Source organism: Vipera berus, assembly GCF_964194415.1.
Source record: "Vipera berus genome assembly, chromosome: 4".
NCBI lineage: Eukaryota > Metazoa > Chordata > Lepidosauria > Squamata > Viperidae > Vipera > Vipera berus.
In genome coordinates, this window is record NC_138206.1 from 123,345,616 (window position 1) to 123,363,523 (window position 17,908).

At 44.3% G+C, this 17,908-nt stretch overlaps 1 protein-coding gene across 2 annotated transcripts in view; it reads right to left on the minus strand.

The window, feature by feature from the left end:
* WDFY4 (WDFY family member 4) overlaps positions 1–17,908 on the minus strand; it is a 92,378-nt gene that overhangs the window by 42,286 nt on the left and 32,184 nt on the right. For both annotated transcript variants that reach the window (XM_081327084.1, XM_081327085.1), the window contains 17 exons: positions 17,446–17,636; positions 16,476–16,628; positions 15,708–15,781; positions 14,929–15,090; positions 14,220–14,311; positions 11,755–11,854; positions 10,489–10,694; positions 9,414–9,583; positions 7,909–8,034; positions 6,963–7,124; positions 4,683–4,790; positions 4,077–4,197; positions 3,037–3,194; positions 2,193–2,422; positions 1,519–1,637; positions 778–969; positions 134–234 (listed from right to left, as the gene is read on the minus strand). In XM_081327084.1, coding sequence (XP_081183210.1) covers positions 134–234; positions 778–969; positions 1,519–1,637; positions 2,193–2,422; positions 3,037–3,194; positions 4,077–4,197; positions 4,683–4,790; positions 6,963–7,124; positions 7,909–8,034; positions 9,414–9,583; positions 10,489–10,694; positions 11,755–11,854; positions 14,220–14,311; positions 14,929–15,090; positions 15,708–15,781; positions 16,476–16,628; positions 17,446–17,636 — 2,465 coding nt within the window. The remainder of the gene's footprint in view (positions 1–133; positions 235–777; positions 970–1,518; positions 1,638–2,192; positions 2,423–3,036; positions 3,195–4,076; positions 4,198–4,682; positions 4,791–6,962; positions 7,125–7,908; positions 8,035–9,413; positions 9,584–10,488; positions 10,695–11,754; positions 11,855–14,219; positions 14,312–14,928; positions 15,091–15,707; positions 15,782–16,475; positions 16,629–17,445; positions 17,637–17,908) is intronic.

Genomic DNA, 17,908 nt, shown 5'->3' on the forward strand with positions numbered 1-17,908 from the left:
CTTGTCATCAAATAGAGCAGGACTAGGACTTCAAATCGGGAAGCTCAAGATATTACCTTACCACCTTTTTTTTTGGCACCTGAGGTTCCCACGGGGATTTGGAAAGGCAATTTACGCCAGTTTTGTGTCTCACCTGTTTTAGGTTCCTGCTGGGAGCCAGGTTCTCATTCAAAGGACTCGTCTTGCTTGAAGCATTGACTAGAATTTTGCTCTGGGAGTTCTTCTTTTCCGGCACTGGAGCCAGAGAGAGGAAAGGAACAACAAGCGCAGTTCGTGCTATTGTTATGTTGCACCACTTCCGGTGCCCCAGAACTCCTATTCCTGACCGTCGATGCCAGGCACCGCAAAGGGGCGCCTCAGGGGCTTCAGCGTTATTCCGCCAAGAGCCCGGGCTTGGCAAGGCCCAGAGGAAAGCTGGCATCATAGGCGGTGGCTGCCAGTTGCGTTTTCCTCTGACCTGGATGCTTGTTTTTCCAAACAGCCATCTAGGAGATGCTTTCTGCTGTCTAGCAAGATCTCCACTGCGTCCAGCTATGGGGTGTTCGGGCCATCTCTGCCCTGTAAATAGCCGGACCCCACCTGTCGCCACTAGTTATAGCCCACCCAGTGGATTCAGAAGCTTAGATCACGACGGGACCTGTCTCACCGCTCGCTTGGTCACGTGTATCAGGGTTAGTAGCTCCCAAACAGACCCCAACCGCCCTCCCCTCCCACAGAAGGCCAGGAGCCCTGCGGGGTGAAGCTACGTCCGTCAATGTGCAGTTTAAGAGTAGAGACCTAGGAAGTCCCGAGAGGTCTTCCTCATGGCTTCTTCCCATAGAGGAGCTACGTCAGCCATCTTCATTGTCTCTTCTCCATCGCCTTTCTCGTTAAACAAAGAAATTTTATATGCGTCCTCTAAATCTTTTCTTCTCCCAGAAAGAAGCCGGAGCCAGATTTCCTCAGCTGCCCTCTGGATTTCTTGCTGAACTAGAAATAAATGAAATGCAAACGTGTTTTGGCGTGGAAGGATTACATCAACAAAAGGGCCAGGCACCACTTCCAGGTTCAAGGCTCTGCCAAGGTAAGCCTGAGCGGCAGCTTTGCTACTATTTACTGAAACCAGGACACTTCTTAAAGCAAAATCACTCGCAGCACTCCAGATTTTGATACCGCTTGTCCAGAATGTATGTAGGAATCAGAGCCGACATGACTAAAACAATAAATGGCCCATATCTCCCACTGTATCTCGTGTAACAATGTCTTATTTTGTTGCCAGACAGTAAATTATAAACAATTTGGGTGACAAGGGGTCCTTGGTGCTCTCCGAGCTTGCTTGTTTTCTTGCAGACGATTCATTACCCAAACTGGGGAACATCATCAGCGCTAGTTGTTTCTGTATCTACATTACAAAATGCACCCGTCTTTTAAAGAGTGTGCAGAGCAAAGCAGGACATACGCAAAGGCCTTCTCCTTCCCTTCTCTTTACCGGCCCCTGTTCCACACCACCCATTTCCACACCAATCACCTCACGCTTACCATCCTTCAGGGCAGAAAGACCCTCATCCATTCTCTCTTCCTCTTTTCTCAGGGAGAGAAAAACAGGGCAACCCAAAGCTGGCATCCGTTTCGCCTCACCATTTTCATGATAGCTCTGGCTAAAATATAAGCAGATTCATTACGACCACTATCTGAGAGAGAAAAAAGTTGGGCTGTGGATTATTTAATACATCTTAATCCTGATACAATTATTTTTAAAGAACTTCTAAAAATACATGCTTATTATTCACCAAGAATAATCACAGGTTTACTGAAAGTTTACTCTCTCGTGATGGGGACTTCATTGTGTTGGAATCCCCCCTCCCAATTCAGGAACATCAAAAAAAGATTTGAAATGACAGCTAAACGGAGGAAGCTTCGAAGATGGGCAGCTTCTCTTAGAAACATGCCTAGAAAGAAAGAGGCCATTACGGAAGGCCTTGCAACTCCATAGGACACATCCACTGGGCACATCTGTTCCTGTGTCCTGCATTAAACTCCTGGAGTTTCTTCAAGATCAAATCAACACTGACCACATTGGAATTATTCAATGAGTATCCTTGAAATGCATACCCCTACAGGAAACATATCGTCTCTCTGGAAAAAAAGTTTTCTGTAAATTTCTGCTCTCTTGCATCTAACAGTTCTGCCAGAGTAAGAAAGCCCGGCCACACCTCATGGATCTCAGCTGCAGCAGGCAGTACAAAAAGCTTGCGATGAAATCCAGGCTAGAATTGTGTGCTGCAAAGATGATGTCCCATTGCGTCTGAAGAGCATGCAGGACTTCCAGAAGACTTTGTGACCCAGAAAAGGGGTGCGATAAATAGTACAAGATGCTGTGGTTCAAACAGTTGTACAAGTTGCTCAAAATTGATTCTTTGTGGAGAAAAAGCTTTCTTTTTACCTGTTAGAAAACAGTCAAGAGGCTCAGAATGCTCTGAATTTAAGAATAAGACCTAAAGCGTCCCTAAAAATATGAAAAATTTAAAAATAATTCTGATCTAAGACACTTAAAAGCCATTATGCATCCAGATTTGCAACAAAATATTCCGGAACGAGGAATGCTGTCTATTCTTCTGCTTTCTATGGAATTTGTTTTGGCTTGTTCTTACAGACATTCAGCCACATGCAAATATAAATGAAGATGTTTCTTTTTTCTCTGTTATTTTTAATCTGTGGCAAGTGAGAATGTGCACTGAAATGCACCTCCAGTCATGATTCTTAAGCGCCCGTTTGCCTTGTGCAAAATTTTCTCTAATCCAACTACTTTCCTGATCCAACAAGCTTGAGCAAATGTGAGCATTGAAGCTATCAATCCCCTCACAATGAAAATTAAATCCATTATAAAGAGGATTTAGGGTAATTATTTGTTGTCACAGAAGTAGCGTCCCTGGGGTGGAAGCCATCCCTAACAAGCTTACAGCGGCCATCACCATCACGTCTTACATTTGCTGCTCTCTAAAAATGGCTGGGAAGGGCCCTTGTGGGGCGGGGGGGGGCGGGGGGAGAAGCTCTTACCAGTTGCACTTGCTCTGCAATGAAAAGGATGGTCTTCCTCGGGTCTGTGACAAACATTCCCTCCTGAAGTTTGCCTACCAGCTTCTGAGTAAAATAGCAAACATTTATGAGAAAAAAAGGCCTGGCAGATTCCAAAGTGTTCCTGGTGTCACCATTTCCTGCAGGGCAGAAGAGAAGGAGGTACTTCTAAAATGCAATCAAAAACAATGGGACCTCTGCAGACTTTTTTCTGATAAAATGTTATGTGGTGGCTTTCTCTTGTCTTCTTATTTTTTATTTTTCTAAAATTACTGAAACAATCTTCAATTTTTTTAAAAAAATTAGAAAAGAGACCATCCCAAACAATATAAAATACTAAGAAGGAAAAAAAGAAAAAAAAATTACCTTGTATTTTATATTTATTGTTAGTATACTATATTTACTAATAAATATATTGCTAAATCAAATAAATAAATAAAATATAATATAAGTAATTATCAGTCCTTATACTTGGCAATCAAGCAGTCTAAGCAATTAGGAAAATGTACGCCTTCAGCAAAGAAACTTTCATTTCTACAAATAATGTTTTGATTAGGAAGTTATTATGTTATTTATGAGTAAGCAAGGTATCGACATCTTCCTTCTGCCTAAGCTCCACTGCAGTTTGTCAAAGGCACGAATGGCTAAGGACGCATAACCCACGAGGTTCAAACGGGGGAGGGGGGAACCCCTCGGCCTCTGACCCAGCCTGCCCACTGCTCAACCACAGACGGAGGGAGGCAGGCGGTGGGGAGGAGCTGAGCAACCCATCGGGCCCTTGGAGGGCTTGTTGAGTTAGTTGCAAGACCTCCAGCACACCGGCTGGTATTGCTGTTACCGGGTCCCCGGATATTCAGGTTAGAACATACGGCTGAATTGCAATTCCCAACCCTTAGCCTGGCTGTTTACAAAAAAAAATAATGCTGGGATCTGCAGTTCAGCCATACCTGATCTCACGGTACGTTCTGTGCATTTTAGGTAGATTCAGGCAGGAAGGTGGATGAAGTGCAAGTGATACTCACCTGTTAAACCGGAGGCTTCCTTGTAATTTTGACCAAGGTTGTAGACAACCTGTATAATGGAAAGCAATAGCTCTGTCTGGAAGGACGTCTTTTGCTCAATAGCAGCATTCTCTGGAGAGGCCTGTGTAGCAATAATATATAAATGACTGAATCTGCAGGGTTAGCGTTATAAGCAAACAAACAAACAAAACACACCTCATGTTCTTAGGAAGGTTAGATTAGAGTGAAAACATCCTCAGAGAATGTTCTAAAAGAATGAGACAATAAGAGTAAGGCAGCCATTTCCAGAGCCAGGCCTTTTCCTCAATAAAAGGTTGGCGGTAGTCCTAATGCTCTATAGTTCGCTACCGAGGCTGTACGAAGAGCCAGACTTGTACATCATAAAATCCCTAAGGAAATTAACCTTGCAAAATCTTGCAAAAACTCTGGAATGCCAAAAGCGAGCCAAAGCATCCGCTTCCCCTCTGTTTTATCAAATTCTTCTACTTAGAGAGTTTTCCTAAGTAACAATGCAAGTAGCGAGGGACAGAATATGCCAGTGGCAAGCAAGGGACAAGGCTGGACTTCCAACCCCCACAGCTGAAGGGACAGTCAAAAGCATCAGACCTCTAGAATGGACTCCAGCGGGTGCCACCTCTTCTCCCTCCAATCCAGCAACATTATTCCCATCAGGAGACACTGAATCAAGTCCCAAACTTCTTTCCTAGCTGGAGGCTGAAACCAAGAATCACAAAGGCCAGAATGATTTTCCTGGGAGGAGGCAACAACTGACCCGCTCCAGGAAAACATCAGCAATCCCAGCGTGGGACCAGCAGGTTGGGTTGTGTTTCCACAGTTACATTTTATCCCCCATGCGGAAGGCTGGTGAAAAATAGATCAGCAACTGGAAGATCGACTGTATATAAACATAAAACCACAAATAAGACAGATTGCTAAAATGTAATAAAGCAGCAGTCATGATGTTAGACGAAATTGCATACGGAAAATGAGCAGCGGCAGAAATAAAGGATGCTATAAATTAAAAGCCCTTTGAAACCATTTCTGGTGGGAAAAGAGACAAAGATGGCTTTTGTCAACAAGAGTATCCTGGAGCCCCACTCTAAATGAGCTCATCCTTTGTAGGAAAATCCAGATGCCCCCTTCCCCAACTGGCACTTTGGACTCGCTCAAAATTGTTTCTTCCAGGCTCAAAGAGCACATTAGGACCTGCCGGCATCTCACTCGGTTAATGTTCCCAGAGTCGGATGGCCGTGTGGAGAGCAATTGCCAGAGTAATGGAGGCCTTACTGAGTCGTGGCCAGCATTGGTGATGCATTCCTTTTTCGTCCGCCCCCTCCCATCATTTGTAAAATAAAATAATAGTAACAACAACAATAATAATCTGGTTTCCTGATTTCTGAGGTGGCTTTACACTTTTCAGGTCGCAGCTACAGACTATAATTCCAAGAATCTACTTCTCTCTTTTAGAAATTCCTGAGCATAAGTTGTTTTTAGTGTGGCTGCCTGGCATTTCCCACCCTGGGGTTTAAATTAAGGGCTGCTTGTAGGGCGAGAGAAGCAAGAAACCAACGTGTGGGCAGCTTTCTTCCCTGAGCCAGGAAGAGAGGCAGGTAAGAAGAACAGACCTTGGCCTCTTCACCTCTTTAGATCTGCTGGAGAGCAGCCAACTTGCTTAAACTCCTGACTGGAGGAAGGTGGGAAAACTCCCCCCCCCATGGCCTCTGGTCTCCCGTGAGCCACAGCATCTGTAACTCTCAAGGGGCTCAGCTGATGCGTTGTATCCGAGATTCATGCTATTGGACGAAGCCGGATGCTTCTGCCCCTGGTTTCAGCCACTCAGCTTCCTCAGCTAAGTCGTCCCTGTCGCTTTGCACGGGGTCAGCGAGAGTTGGCCCTCCGGCACCTTCCTTCACTCTCTGAAGTAGGAGAACGGGTTTCCTGGAAAAGCACTGCTTGGCAGAGTTTGTCCCGCAACAGATGTTGTGGGAATCACTACAGGGCTCTCTCTGCTGCTGAGCTGGGCTGCCTTCCACCCATCCATGAACTGACAGAAAAACAGACTTTGCTCTACTGGTATCCACTGTTGATCCCCGTCTCTGTTTCCAGTCACTGCAGTCAGCTGACTCCATCCTGGCTACTAGGTGACCAAGGCTAACATAAACCTCTTTGAGGCACTTTGGGACACTGTTGGTTTAAAGGAGAAAGCACAACTTCCATGTGGATGGAGATTACTTCATGCTGTCTCACTCACAAGATTAAACCGCCTTATGAGGACACAACAGAGGCATGTTTATGTTGTGGTTAGATGCAGGTGGGAAAAGCCCACTCAACTTCATGTCTCTCTGAAAGAGAGATAAGGCATAACATGTTGTGGCTGGTCAGAAATGAGCATTTCCCCATATATTAGCCTTATAATATCTAGATAAATTATATGTTGCCTAAAAAGTACAGCCTAGGCTTAGGTAGGTGCAGAGTTAGATCAAGCAAAGTTGAAAGAAGGAATCATTTATTTATTTTATAGTCTGACTTTTCCTTCAAACTGATTCTCAAGACAGTTAGCAGTTCTTTAATTTCCCTTTTCACTGACTGAAGACTTCAGTTCAATTGGTAGTATGCATCAATTTGTTTTCTGTCATCTAATCATCTGGTACTATTTGAATATTGTCCTTGCATGTCAAATTTCAGACTCAGCCATTGGAGGAATAATATTGTCTGGTTCTTAGGTTTATCCAGTTAAAAATAATCAAGTATACCAATTCCTCAAGACCTCTGTACCGACTCCTCGTTTCTTCCATCGCCACCGTCATCTCTCCTTCTGTGGGACTGCTCTTGAAGAGAACAGAATCAGCCAATCGGCCCACTGGACAAGACCGCAACGCTGCCTACCTGGGATGGCCCAGAGGGGAAGGCAGCCAAGGCCAGGGCTTGGAGGAAGCGAGGGTTAGACCAGAGGGGGTCCTGAGGGTATCTGTGGTGCACCAGACGGAGGAAGTGCAGGATGTCCTTTGCGAAGCTGCTTGGCCAAGAATCCTCTCCCTCCCCTGGAATCTGGAGGAGAACGTAAAACCACCTCAGTCGTGAAACACCATCAAACAGCCGTCCAGTTCTTTAGATTTTACTTTCACTGAGAGGACAGAAAATAAATGAGTGGAACGTACAAATAGTAGCAGAGGAAGCGAAGTTGGGATGCTGCTGAAGAGCTTGAGAAAGGCTTCCTGCCTCTGAATTGTAAAGCCACTTGGCCGTTCTTTATTTCTTTCCTTTTCAGGGCAATTTGTCTTTCTTTTCTCATTCCTTATTTCCATCCTGTTTTCTGGAAGTTTTTCCTCCTCGTTGTGCATTCTTTAATCCTTCCCTCTCCATCCTGTTTAGTTTTATTTTAACTGATTTTTTTACATTTGCGATCTTTATTGTTTCAGTGTTTTATACTGCATTTTATTCAATGTCTTGCCACCTTTGGCAAGATGGGCAGCAAAGAATTTTGGTTAAATAAAATAAATAAATAAACTACTGCATATAACTGAGACCTAGTTGACAAACAGGGTTTGGTGTCCTACACAAAGGTGCCTCCATCCAAATGTATTCCACACGGCAGAAGCTCAAGCCTAAGAGTCACCCTACTGGCCAGATTCTCTGTCTACTGACATATTTTTCAACCCCTTTTCTGTTATTTTCTTCTAAATTTTGTACTAAATTTTCAAAACAGCCTAAGCTCAGAGGTATGTAAATAGAGACCAAACAGCTGCTGGGACCGCTTCAGCCCCTCGGCTGCCCCCTCAGTGGTGGCTGTGGGGCTTCATCCTGCCACACTCCCCAGGGCAGCAGGACTCACCTGCCTGATGAGGGACGAGACCATCTCCAGCAGCAGAACGGCGGCTTCTGTGCACAGGCCAGCTTTGACCACCATCTCTGGGTGATGGTTGCACAGCAGCCACTCTAGTGTTGCACCCAAACCTGCCTGGAAAATAAACATCTTGTGAAGCTGCAGAAAGTGTCCCGAAGTACAAGCTTTGCCCCACCGCTAAGCCATGCAGGAAGTCTGGGTGGCTTCTCTTGAAGCAGTCGGGTCTGTATTCACCGGAAAGTATGAGGAAACCTAGAATTCTAAAAAAAGATACCTCCAAAACTGTCGTCACATTTCAAATTGGTTTTTACTTCTAAATTCTATTCAAAATATGGGCAAATGAGGGAACCTGAATCAAAATATTGGGATGCAAATTCTTATAACACTAAAAAAAAGCAAATAAGGAGCAGAACTTGCAACAGCACGTCACAACACACATTTGAGAAAACTCCTTTGATGCGGATAGCCAGAATAAAAATCACTGCTCAGTTTGTTCTTCCTTAAGTTTCCTTGTGCTAATGAAAAGTATTCATTAATACGTTTTCGGGGGGGGGGGAGAAAGCAAAATGTGACAGTAGCACTATTTATATCAACATTTTTTCTGTTATGCTTACTTTGCAAAAATTTGTATATGCACATCATCATCTCAAAGAATTAAACAAGGTATACCTGATTGCGCACCCCCCCACAGACAATTTTTTTGTGGTTTAATCAATAGACACATGCAGGCTGATAATTACCTATGAGAATAGACTTACTAAAACTTTCATTTGTTAACCCTAAGGACAGATGGCCCTCCAGCCATGCTTTGGGGAAGGGGAACATATTCCCTCAATTAATTCTATGGGTTAATATCTCTTGTTATCAGAAAATTCCTCCTAATATCTTTCTTTACTGAGATGGCTAACCAGCACAAGAAATTAGTATTCAAATATTCAGAATATCCCAAACTAAAACAACAACGTCAGTAGAGTTAAGAAAAATATATGCAGACAGAAATGTTTTACATTTGCTTTTAGGTAGCTGTGGAACTGTTCCAAAAGACTAATGTAATGACCACATGATGACCCTTTTTTTAACTCTAAGCTGTATGAGCTGGTCCTATTTCAAATAAAGTTTTGATAGCTGATAGGCACAAGATGTAAACAATACATGTGAATAATTGTATACACGTGATAGTACTACACAAAATAGGTTTTGAATCCCTCCCCAAAGCTGAGCTTTAGCACAGATCTGATTCCCAGGAAAGGGGCTACACGGGATAATCTGGGCCGCATCTGCTGCGCCCTGTGACGTGAAGTGGCTCTCAGCAGCTAAAGGAAGGTCCCTCCGCAGAACGCTGCCGTTTCTCGTTCTGTTGCCTTTTCTGTGAACGTTTCCCTCCTAGGATATGCTCATGGTTGAAGTTTCTGTCCTTTCGCTTTGTGCAATAAACTGTTTCAGCTTCTATGAACCTTTTCCCCTTGCTTTACTGTGTCAGTGCAGTGGCTTACTTGAGTTTCATCTGGTGGCTTGGACAGTGATGTGTCCAGAAGAAGTCCTGAGAGGAGGAGGTAAATCTCCGGAATGTGGAGTGAGTAGCTCAGGAACATCTTTAGCTCCATTAATCCAGAGAGCGGATATGGATGGTACTCAAATAACTGGGGGGAACTCCTCAAATTGTCTAAAACAAAGAACAAGAAACTTTTCCTCACTCTCTCTCTGAACTGACTGACAACTTACTGACCTACTGGATAAAAGAAGAACAAGTCCACATGAAGGAACTAAACTGGTCTTATTTACCCAAGGAAAAGCTACACAATACAGCCGTCTGTCGTGGCTGGTCTCAGCAGAGAAGCTTCTACACGGTGACAGCACTGAGACTAGATTCCCCGGGATCTCCTTCACTGTGATCCTCATAGGCTGCTCTGAGTGACAGAAGCTCGCCATTGGTGGTGGTGGGGGGCCTGTTGCAGCCAGGCTCAAAGCCTTTGAATGAGCTGAATGGACACACTCCCCCAAGACCCAGCTCCACTCTCTTCCCTTTCCATGTGGACTCTCGCTGATCTAAACTTTCCTGCTTTCATTTCAGTCTCCATTAATACCTGAAATAAAACCATGTCTCAATGTGGACTGAAGAGTTTTTTCAACCAAATAACCAGAGTTTAATTGTATTGGCCAGCAAATAAGACACCAAAAGCAAGTGAAAAAGATCAAACCTGAAGCGTGAAAGATCAGGCCCAAAGAGGAGACAGTGAAAGCGATATTGGTTCACAGTCACCAATCCCTTGGCATCCAGGCTGGGCTGCTAGCTTTCCTTCAAACTTGTTAGGGTTATTTTTAACAAAAGGCAAAAACATCTTAAAATAATTAATACATTCTATAGAAATCAAGCAGAGACAGACAGGGTAGATGATGGGAGATAGATGAGAGATAGATGAGAGAGAGAGAGAGAGAGAGAGAGAGAGAGAGAGAGAGAGAGAGAGAGAGAGAGAGAGAGAGAGAGAGAGAGAGAGAGAGAGAGACTGAAATAATTAGTCATGATCCACAGCTAGGCTCAGCATCGCACTGCAAGCACTCAGGACCTACCAGTCAAAATATTCAGCGCCTTTAAGCTGCTTCTCAGCCACAGGCCCGCCATCATCCCGTCTCTGAACTCATGCAGGTGTGCACGGTTGTGCAAGAAATGGAAAAGCAATTTGGCTGCCAGTACAACTGTGGTTTCATGTACATGACTTTGCATAAACATCAGGAACCAGTCAGGGCCCAAGGCCTGGAACATTTTTTCTTGGATCCTGTGAGGGAAACACCATATGGAAAGACACTTAAATGTTATTTGTTGTAACCAGGGCTTTTTTTCTCATAGAACGCTCAGAACAGAGTTCCGGCACCTTTTTTGGATGGAACCTTGTAGGGTAGGCAAGGCAGGTTGTATGACATGTGTGAGTTCCGGCACCTTTTTCTTTTACAAAAAAAGCACTGGTTGTAACTATACTACATGGTGGTCTTACTGGAACAACAAAAATTGAAAACATTTGCTAACTCCTGAGCTACTGTTGTGGTTTTAAAATCCCTTAGGTATACCAAACGTAACAAAAATAGTTACAGCCTAATCTTAAACCTTGTTTAGATAGAAATAAGTGAAAGACCCTATCCCTATGTAGCCAGTCTTCTGCAGCTGGTGACTCAAAGAAAGCAAGTCAAGGTGGACGTGGATGTTGAAGTACGTGCACCTCGGAAGCAAAGGAGGGCTCCCCAACTCCGGATCAAGGTTGGAGAGGGACTTGCCAGGAGGGAGCGCTTGGCCTTCCTCGCTCCTCCTCTGCCTCCCCCAGGCTCTCTCTTTCCAGCCCTCTCAAAGCCTGACTGGCTTCCGTTCTCTGGAAGGAAAATCTTCCTTGCAGCTTCAGGATTCTGGTGGGATAGGGAATCCAATGTCCTGCTCTCTGTAGATTGATTTTTATGTGCCTATTCCCTACACCTCTGGGCAATTCATAAAAATCCTGTTTGGGTCTGTCGTAGGATCCAAGCACAATTTATTTATTTATTATACCTTTATTACAGATTGTAGAGCAGAAAATATTTGGGATAGAAAACGAACCAAAAAGATTGTTCTGCCATTCCCCCGCTTCATTTTCCCTACTTCAACATCTGTATCATTTTCTGCTTATTAAATAATTTATTATTTTAAATAAAGAGGTTTATGGTTTTGATTACTGGACAGGATAGATTATAGAAAGAAAAGTGTTATGTTGTAACTTTAGAATAAGAGATAAGTTTATAATTGTACTTTTAACTGCTGTAAAGAAGATTGTATACACACAAAACCACACACACACACACACTCTTACTTACTCAGAGGACAAATGAAGTTTATCTGGTTGAATTACATCCAGCAGCATGCTCAACAACTGATTTCGAAGCCAGACCATTTTTCCAGGTGTCTGAGTTAAATCTAAAATTCAGACAACACAAAGAATGGATGTGAAATTCTGCATAGGAATGTATTTGACTTTTACTGAATGCAGGATACAAAATGAAGAGAGCCTCGGCAGATAATACATGGGGACTGGTAATAAGAAATTCTTCAAATACTAGAAGCGTTGGTCAAGTCTATCCTAAGGATTATCTCTTGTTTTATTTTATCTTGTAGAGTTCATACGTGACTGTTAGGAGGAATGGACCCTCTGTCATCAGGCTTTAACCTTAGGTTTATAGTCCACTTTCAGAAGAAACGTGCTTTTTACCCAAAGGGAAGCCTTCTCTTTGCAAACAGATTTCATGCGTGTAGTGTATGCCTTTAAAGCATACACGGAAATGTCAGCACAGCAGGGGGCTGGACAGCTCCAGGCTATAACCGCTTTGGCGGGAAAGCCTGAATAGAGTGAGTCGTTGACAGCCCCAGGGCATGGGCAGCTCTGGCGGGAAGCCAGGGTTTAAATCCATTGGCCACCTGCACTGGTGGGAAACCCAGGTTTAAATCTATTGGTCACCATTCACCTGGGCAGGTATAAAGAGACGCCAGGTAACCCCTTTGCTCCAGCTTCATTCCTGACTCAATAAAGAAATACTACCCAGCTCAAGTGTCCGTCTCTCCGTTCAACCACGCGACATTGCAATGCGTGAGGCAAAGGCCAGGCAGCCTCGCTTTTGGCCCCACTCTTAGACAGGCCTCCCTGCCCTCTTGGGCGGCTGCTTTGCCGCCATGTGTTCCTTAAAGCGGAAGCCTGGCTGCCACCCTCTCTCCCTCCTTGGGCAGAGGGGCCAAAATAAGGAGGCCGCCCTCTCCCAAGGGGGCCGTTGGCACCTCTCCGTGGCGGGAGGCTTAGAGGGCGATTCTGGAAGGCCCAGTGAGCAGCACAAAGCATCTCGTTGCGCCATGACTTTCTGTCTCCTTTCCAGTCCTGCACAATGGAGTTAAATGTTTCTTTTTGTACCCTCAGACGCTTTGCGCTCTTAGCTATGAGCATAACAGGAGAGTAATGAAAAAGAAACAAGCAGCTTTTGGGCATTTTTCTATGTATTTCAATTTTGGTTCCAAGCAGGAGATGATGATGATGACGACGACGATCCTCCTCCTCCTCCTCGCAGTCTCCCCTCAGGCAGGCAGGGAGCAACCAGAAGTTTGGCTAGTGGAGCCCACAGGGGAGACTCCAGAACGGAGACTGAGGGAAGCATGATCTGACCTGCAAAGTCTGTGCAATATGTGCTTCCTTGCCTGGCTCAGCAGCTGCTGCAGCTCCTGCTATTCTCAGGAGGTTGGTTCTCCCTCGTGAGCTGAAATTATGGATGTTTGCTGTTCCACTGTTCTCTTTCCCTCAGCCACACCTGAGGCAAACTTACATTTGCTAATTATTAGGCAAGAACACAAACCTTCTACAAAGCTTGCTGTCACAACCATAGAGTGGCATCAATTCATAATCCCCCCCCACCATTTATTATGAGACAATTACCAGCAGGTCCTTAATTGCCTGCTGCATGGATGTTGCCTTAATGCTCTATTCCTTCAGCCCAATTTATAACTTTTCAGGAGTTACAGGACTAGAGTTTGGGCCTGAGAGACAGAATATTAGCAAAAGCAGCTACAGAGGCCAAGAAAAAGACAGCTGAGACATCGGGTCACAGTAACCTTATGTCTTGTGCTATTTCTTGACATGTAACCTGAGCAGTCCACAACTAGGTAAAGGTAAAGGTAAAGGTTCCCCCGCACATGCGTGCTAGTCGTTTCTGACTCTAGGGGGCGGTGCTCATCTCCGTTTCAAAGCCGAAGAGCCAGCGCTTGTCCGAGGACGTCTCCGTGGTTATGTGGCCGGCATGACTAGATGCCAAAGGCACACGGAACGCTGTTACCTTCCCACCGTAGTGGTCCCTATTTTTCTACTTGCATTTTTACGTGCTTTCGAACTGCTAGGTTGGCAGAAGCTGGGACAAGTAACAGGCGCTCACTCTGCTACGCGGCACTCGGGATTCGACCCGCCAAACTGCCGACCTTCCGATCGACAAGTTCAGCGTCCTAACCCACTGAGCCACCGCGTCCCTAGACAACCCATTAATTAACAACTGGCCAAGCCACAGCTGAAACAAGCAGACTGCTGGAAAACAAGGCATGATGCAATGAAATGTGTTCCGTGTCACATCATTCTCCCTTTGTGATGTTGCACGCAAATACTTCAGGGTTTGAGTCTGTATTGCAATGCATGTTTTATCACTTGTCCACCTCTGATGTCAAAGACGCAAGCCATTATGTGCCTTATTTTTATATTACAGGTAAATAAAAATATTCTAAAATATTTTTAGCAACACACAATTCTGTTTTATACCTTGTCCAAATGACTCTGGAATACTATTGGAGAAGGTCTCATTTTCATCAATAGATGCAGGACATAAAGTATAAACCAAGAATAAGCCAATCCTGAACAAGAAAAAGTAAATCACTTAGATCAAATTGCAAAAGCAAGGCTTTCAAATCACTCTTAGAGGGAATGGCAAAATAATATTTTGCAGGTGGCTCACAGGAGAAATAAATATTGCTATCGATGCGTCCCTGCAACCTCACCAAGAAGGACGAGGAGGCTACTCATGAGTCTAAAACAAGGCGTTTGTCATAAAGAGGAGCTAAGCCTCCTCGGAGTTGTAAAGCAGGGCTTCTTACCCTCACCAACTTCTAGATGTGTGGACTTTAGCTCCCAGAAGTGCCCAGATGGGAATTAATGTCCCCCTTTTTTAAAAGTGGCTAACCCTAACCCTCCTAGAAAGAGGAAGGATGCCGAGAAGACCCACGGGAACCGAGGGGTGAGCAGAGGCATTGCTGCACAGGGGCAGGGCCCCCTGCTTCCTCCGGGATTGGCCTAGCACGGACAAACTGCACCTCTGCACTTTCTCCCTGCCGCTGATTGAGCTGCTGAAAGGGGTCTTCGCTTTGTAGCTGGAAAAAACATGAACTGTGTAGTGAGGGAAATCTTTTGGCTTAAGCTTAAGCAACCCGGGTGTTCTACTCGCTGACAGGCTGCAGGAGTTGAGCGGAAATACCAGCACAAATCCTTGATGCTGAAGTGGCCCTGAAGTGAATGGCAGAGGAGGGCAGAGATCCGATGGACGCGAGAGGTTGGGATCCCAGAGTCCCCGAGGAGAAGGAGCAGCTTGGGCACCATCTGCGCCTGCTGGATGAGGGTCATGGTGGAACTCTTTTCTCTACAAAAGACAAAAAGATAATTTAAAAAAGGAGAATTTTCTTTTCCTGGGGATAATATAGCCACAACATTATTTGTATTTCTGCTTTTGAACTCCTGGCTTCTGATGTTGTCTTGGCAGCTCTCAAGATACCAGCCATCAGATCCTCAGCCAGTTCACCTTCTGCTCTGCATCGACTCAGCTCTTCTCCTGCACGATGCCCAGCAAAGAGAGTTCAAATCAAGCCAATTATTGATTCCTGGAGCTGCACAGCACAGGAAGTAATGCTGCTTTGACAAAAATCTCTACATTATCAGAATCCTGGAGAGTTTTTCAATAAAAAAAGAAATGGCATTCACAAATCTTCACGGTTTTACATTTACAAAGCACGACTGCCGTTCTGCAATCTCAGGAACCTGCACCATGCTTCCATAGACATATGCAGCGCAAAAGGATATGGATAAATGTGGAAACATGCAGTAAAGTCTGTTGTTGTTGTTTTTTTAAAGGGAAAGACATTGTCAATCATATGGATTTATAGATGTCACCATTAAGAGTTTTAGTCCCATGGCATGGCTGCCATGTGAACCCAGGATACTTGCAATTGCTGACCCGCTTAGCTTAACCGACCTCTGTACCTGGAGGACTGGAGGACTTCTGTGAGATGTTTAAACAGAGGGAGGTCCAGATTTTCCGAGGCAGGGCACCACAGCTGGAAGCCAAAGGGAAGCAAAGCAATAAAGAGAGGCCGTTTGGTCTGCATGCTAAAGAAAGGGGGGGGGTCAGCCTAGGTTGCAGGAAACAGGCAATGGCTGCCTCTTTCCACCTTCCAGTTGCCCAGATTGTTGCTGCTCAGTCGGGCTCTACCTATACACCACTCTGCAAAAGGGTTCTTGTCCCCTGGAAAACTGGCAGGTTGTGGGGAAATCTAGAACTCCTGACAATAGGATCTGTCAGGGGCTTTTTTTTTATAGAGAGAATCATTCCATCAGAGTCGCCCCAATGAGATGGGTGGTGTAATAATAAATAATATATGGTATGATATATGATGTGATATGACCTGAATTACTGCCTCAAGTGCCACTGTCTCATATACACCAAAAGGGCTTCTAGGAAGGAGACATCTCTGTATGCCAGAAGTAGTTTTGTTTTAATATGTATTTTGAGAGGCTGATTGCCATGGCATATAATAATTTTAATTAATGATGTCTCATGAGTGAGCAGGTTCACAATATTTTTTTACTGCCAAACAAGATTGGGGAATTTTCTCTCCATTTATTGAGAAAGAATTTTGGAAGTAAAATTATAGGAAAATTGTGTTCTCCAGGGGCTAAAAAAACCCTCATAAACCACCCAGGTTACTCAGACCCTGCTGCCAATAAACAAACAAACAACAGCATCATTACCTGAAAATTGCAGACAATATGTTGGAAGATCTCCACGTTCTTGATCGTCGACTGTTCTAAGCCGGCTTCCGAGGTGCCCCCAATGGAAAGAACGAGATGCAGAATTCTGCTGTTTAATAGGTGGGTCTTTTTTTTCAACAGATATGCCAGAATCTGTAAAATAATGTAACCCAAAACCAGAGCAAAGAGATGCTAATTCCACAGTATTTTATTTCTATTACTGGATAAGCCATCAATAACCAAGTATTAAAATCCATGTTATTGCATAATATAGATAATTAATTTTATAGAAAACCTGCAGCGTTATGAAGACTCAAGCTGGACACAATATCTGGAAGGTAATGAAACTTGTCAACTTTAACCTTGTTCAGAATTCTCTAAGCATTCACACTTTTCAAAGATCAAAAGAACAACTCTGTTTGTCCACTTTAAATCCACCCTATCTTCTTAAGCAGAGCTTCAGCCACCAAACAAAGACTTGGGAAAATCCATTTCCTGTTCTGGGAAATGAGACGAACTGGCCTTTCCACTTCCCAGCCTGACTGGCTGGTCCACTGAAGGAACAAAAAGAAAACAGCTGGGCTTTCCGATTACCATAAAGCAAACAAAGGGGATTCTTGCCACCAAGACTGCTGTTGGAAGGGGAAGGTTTTTTTCATTAGAAGGACTCAAAATTCCAAGCTCCAAAACTTGGAGGAAGTGACTGGGGAAAATGCCTTATCTCCTCCTCCAAAAATAGAATGAAACGATCATGAAAATTTATATTAATTTTGAATATGAAAATATTGAAAGAATGTGACAATCAGCTTTTTTGTAATGAATTTCAGTGTAAGCCACAAATCAGGCTGCCAGCGAATACTTGCTGTTCAAGTCCTGCACTTCTGAATCAATGCACAAGCACAATCAGAACTTTTTCGGGAGGGGGGACCCAGCTCCAAAAGCTGCCCACGAAGAGGCAGCAGCCTCTCACCTCATAGCCGCGGCCTCCCCGCATGAGGCTTTCACTCACTGCGCTGCTGCTCAGGACGGTCTGCAAGACCTTGACAGCCGCATAAACAGCGTGGTCATCCTGAGCCCTGGCCAGCAGAGCCAGCAGAAGAGAAGGGCCACCAAGGTAGTTCAGACTGACCACTGCCGGACAGGACTGGAAGACCCGCGTTCCTGGACAAAGAGAGAGAAAATGCTGACAGGAATTGAATTGTCACTGAAAAGCTGCACAGGATAAAATGAACAGCCAAAAACTTTCTAGAGGTGTGTAGAAACAAGAAAAATAATAAGAATAGTAATAATTTAGAAAATCAAATATTTTCTCATGCCACAAGTAGATTTACATATCTCAAATGCTTACTTCTAGAAAGATCAATTGTTAAAGGAACATGTTATTTTTGCCCTGCATTTAACAAGAAACACCACATCTTGTGCTTTTTAGGACA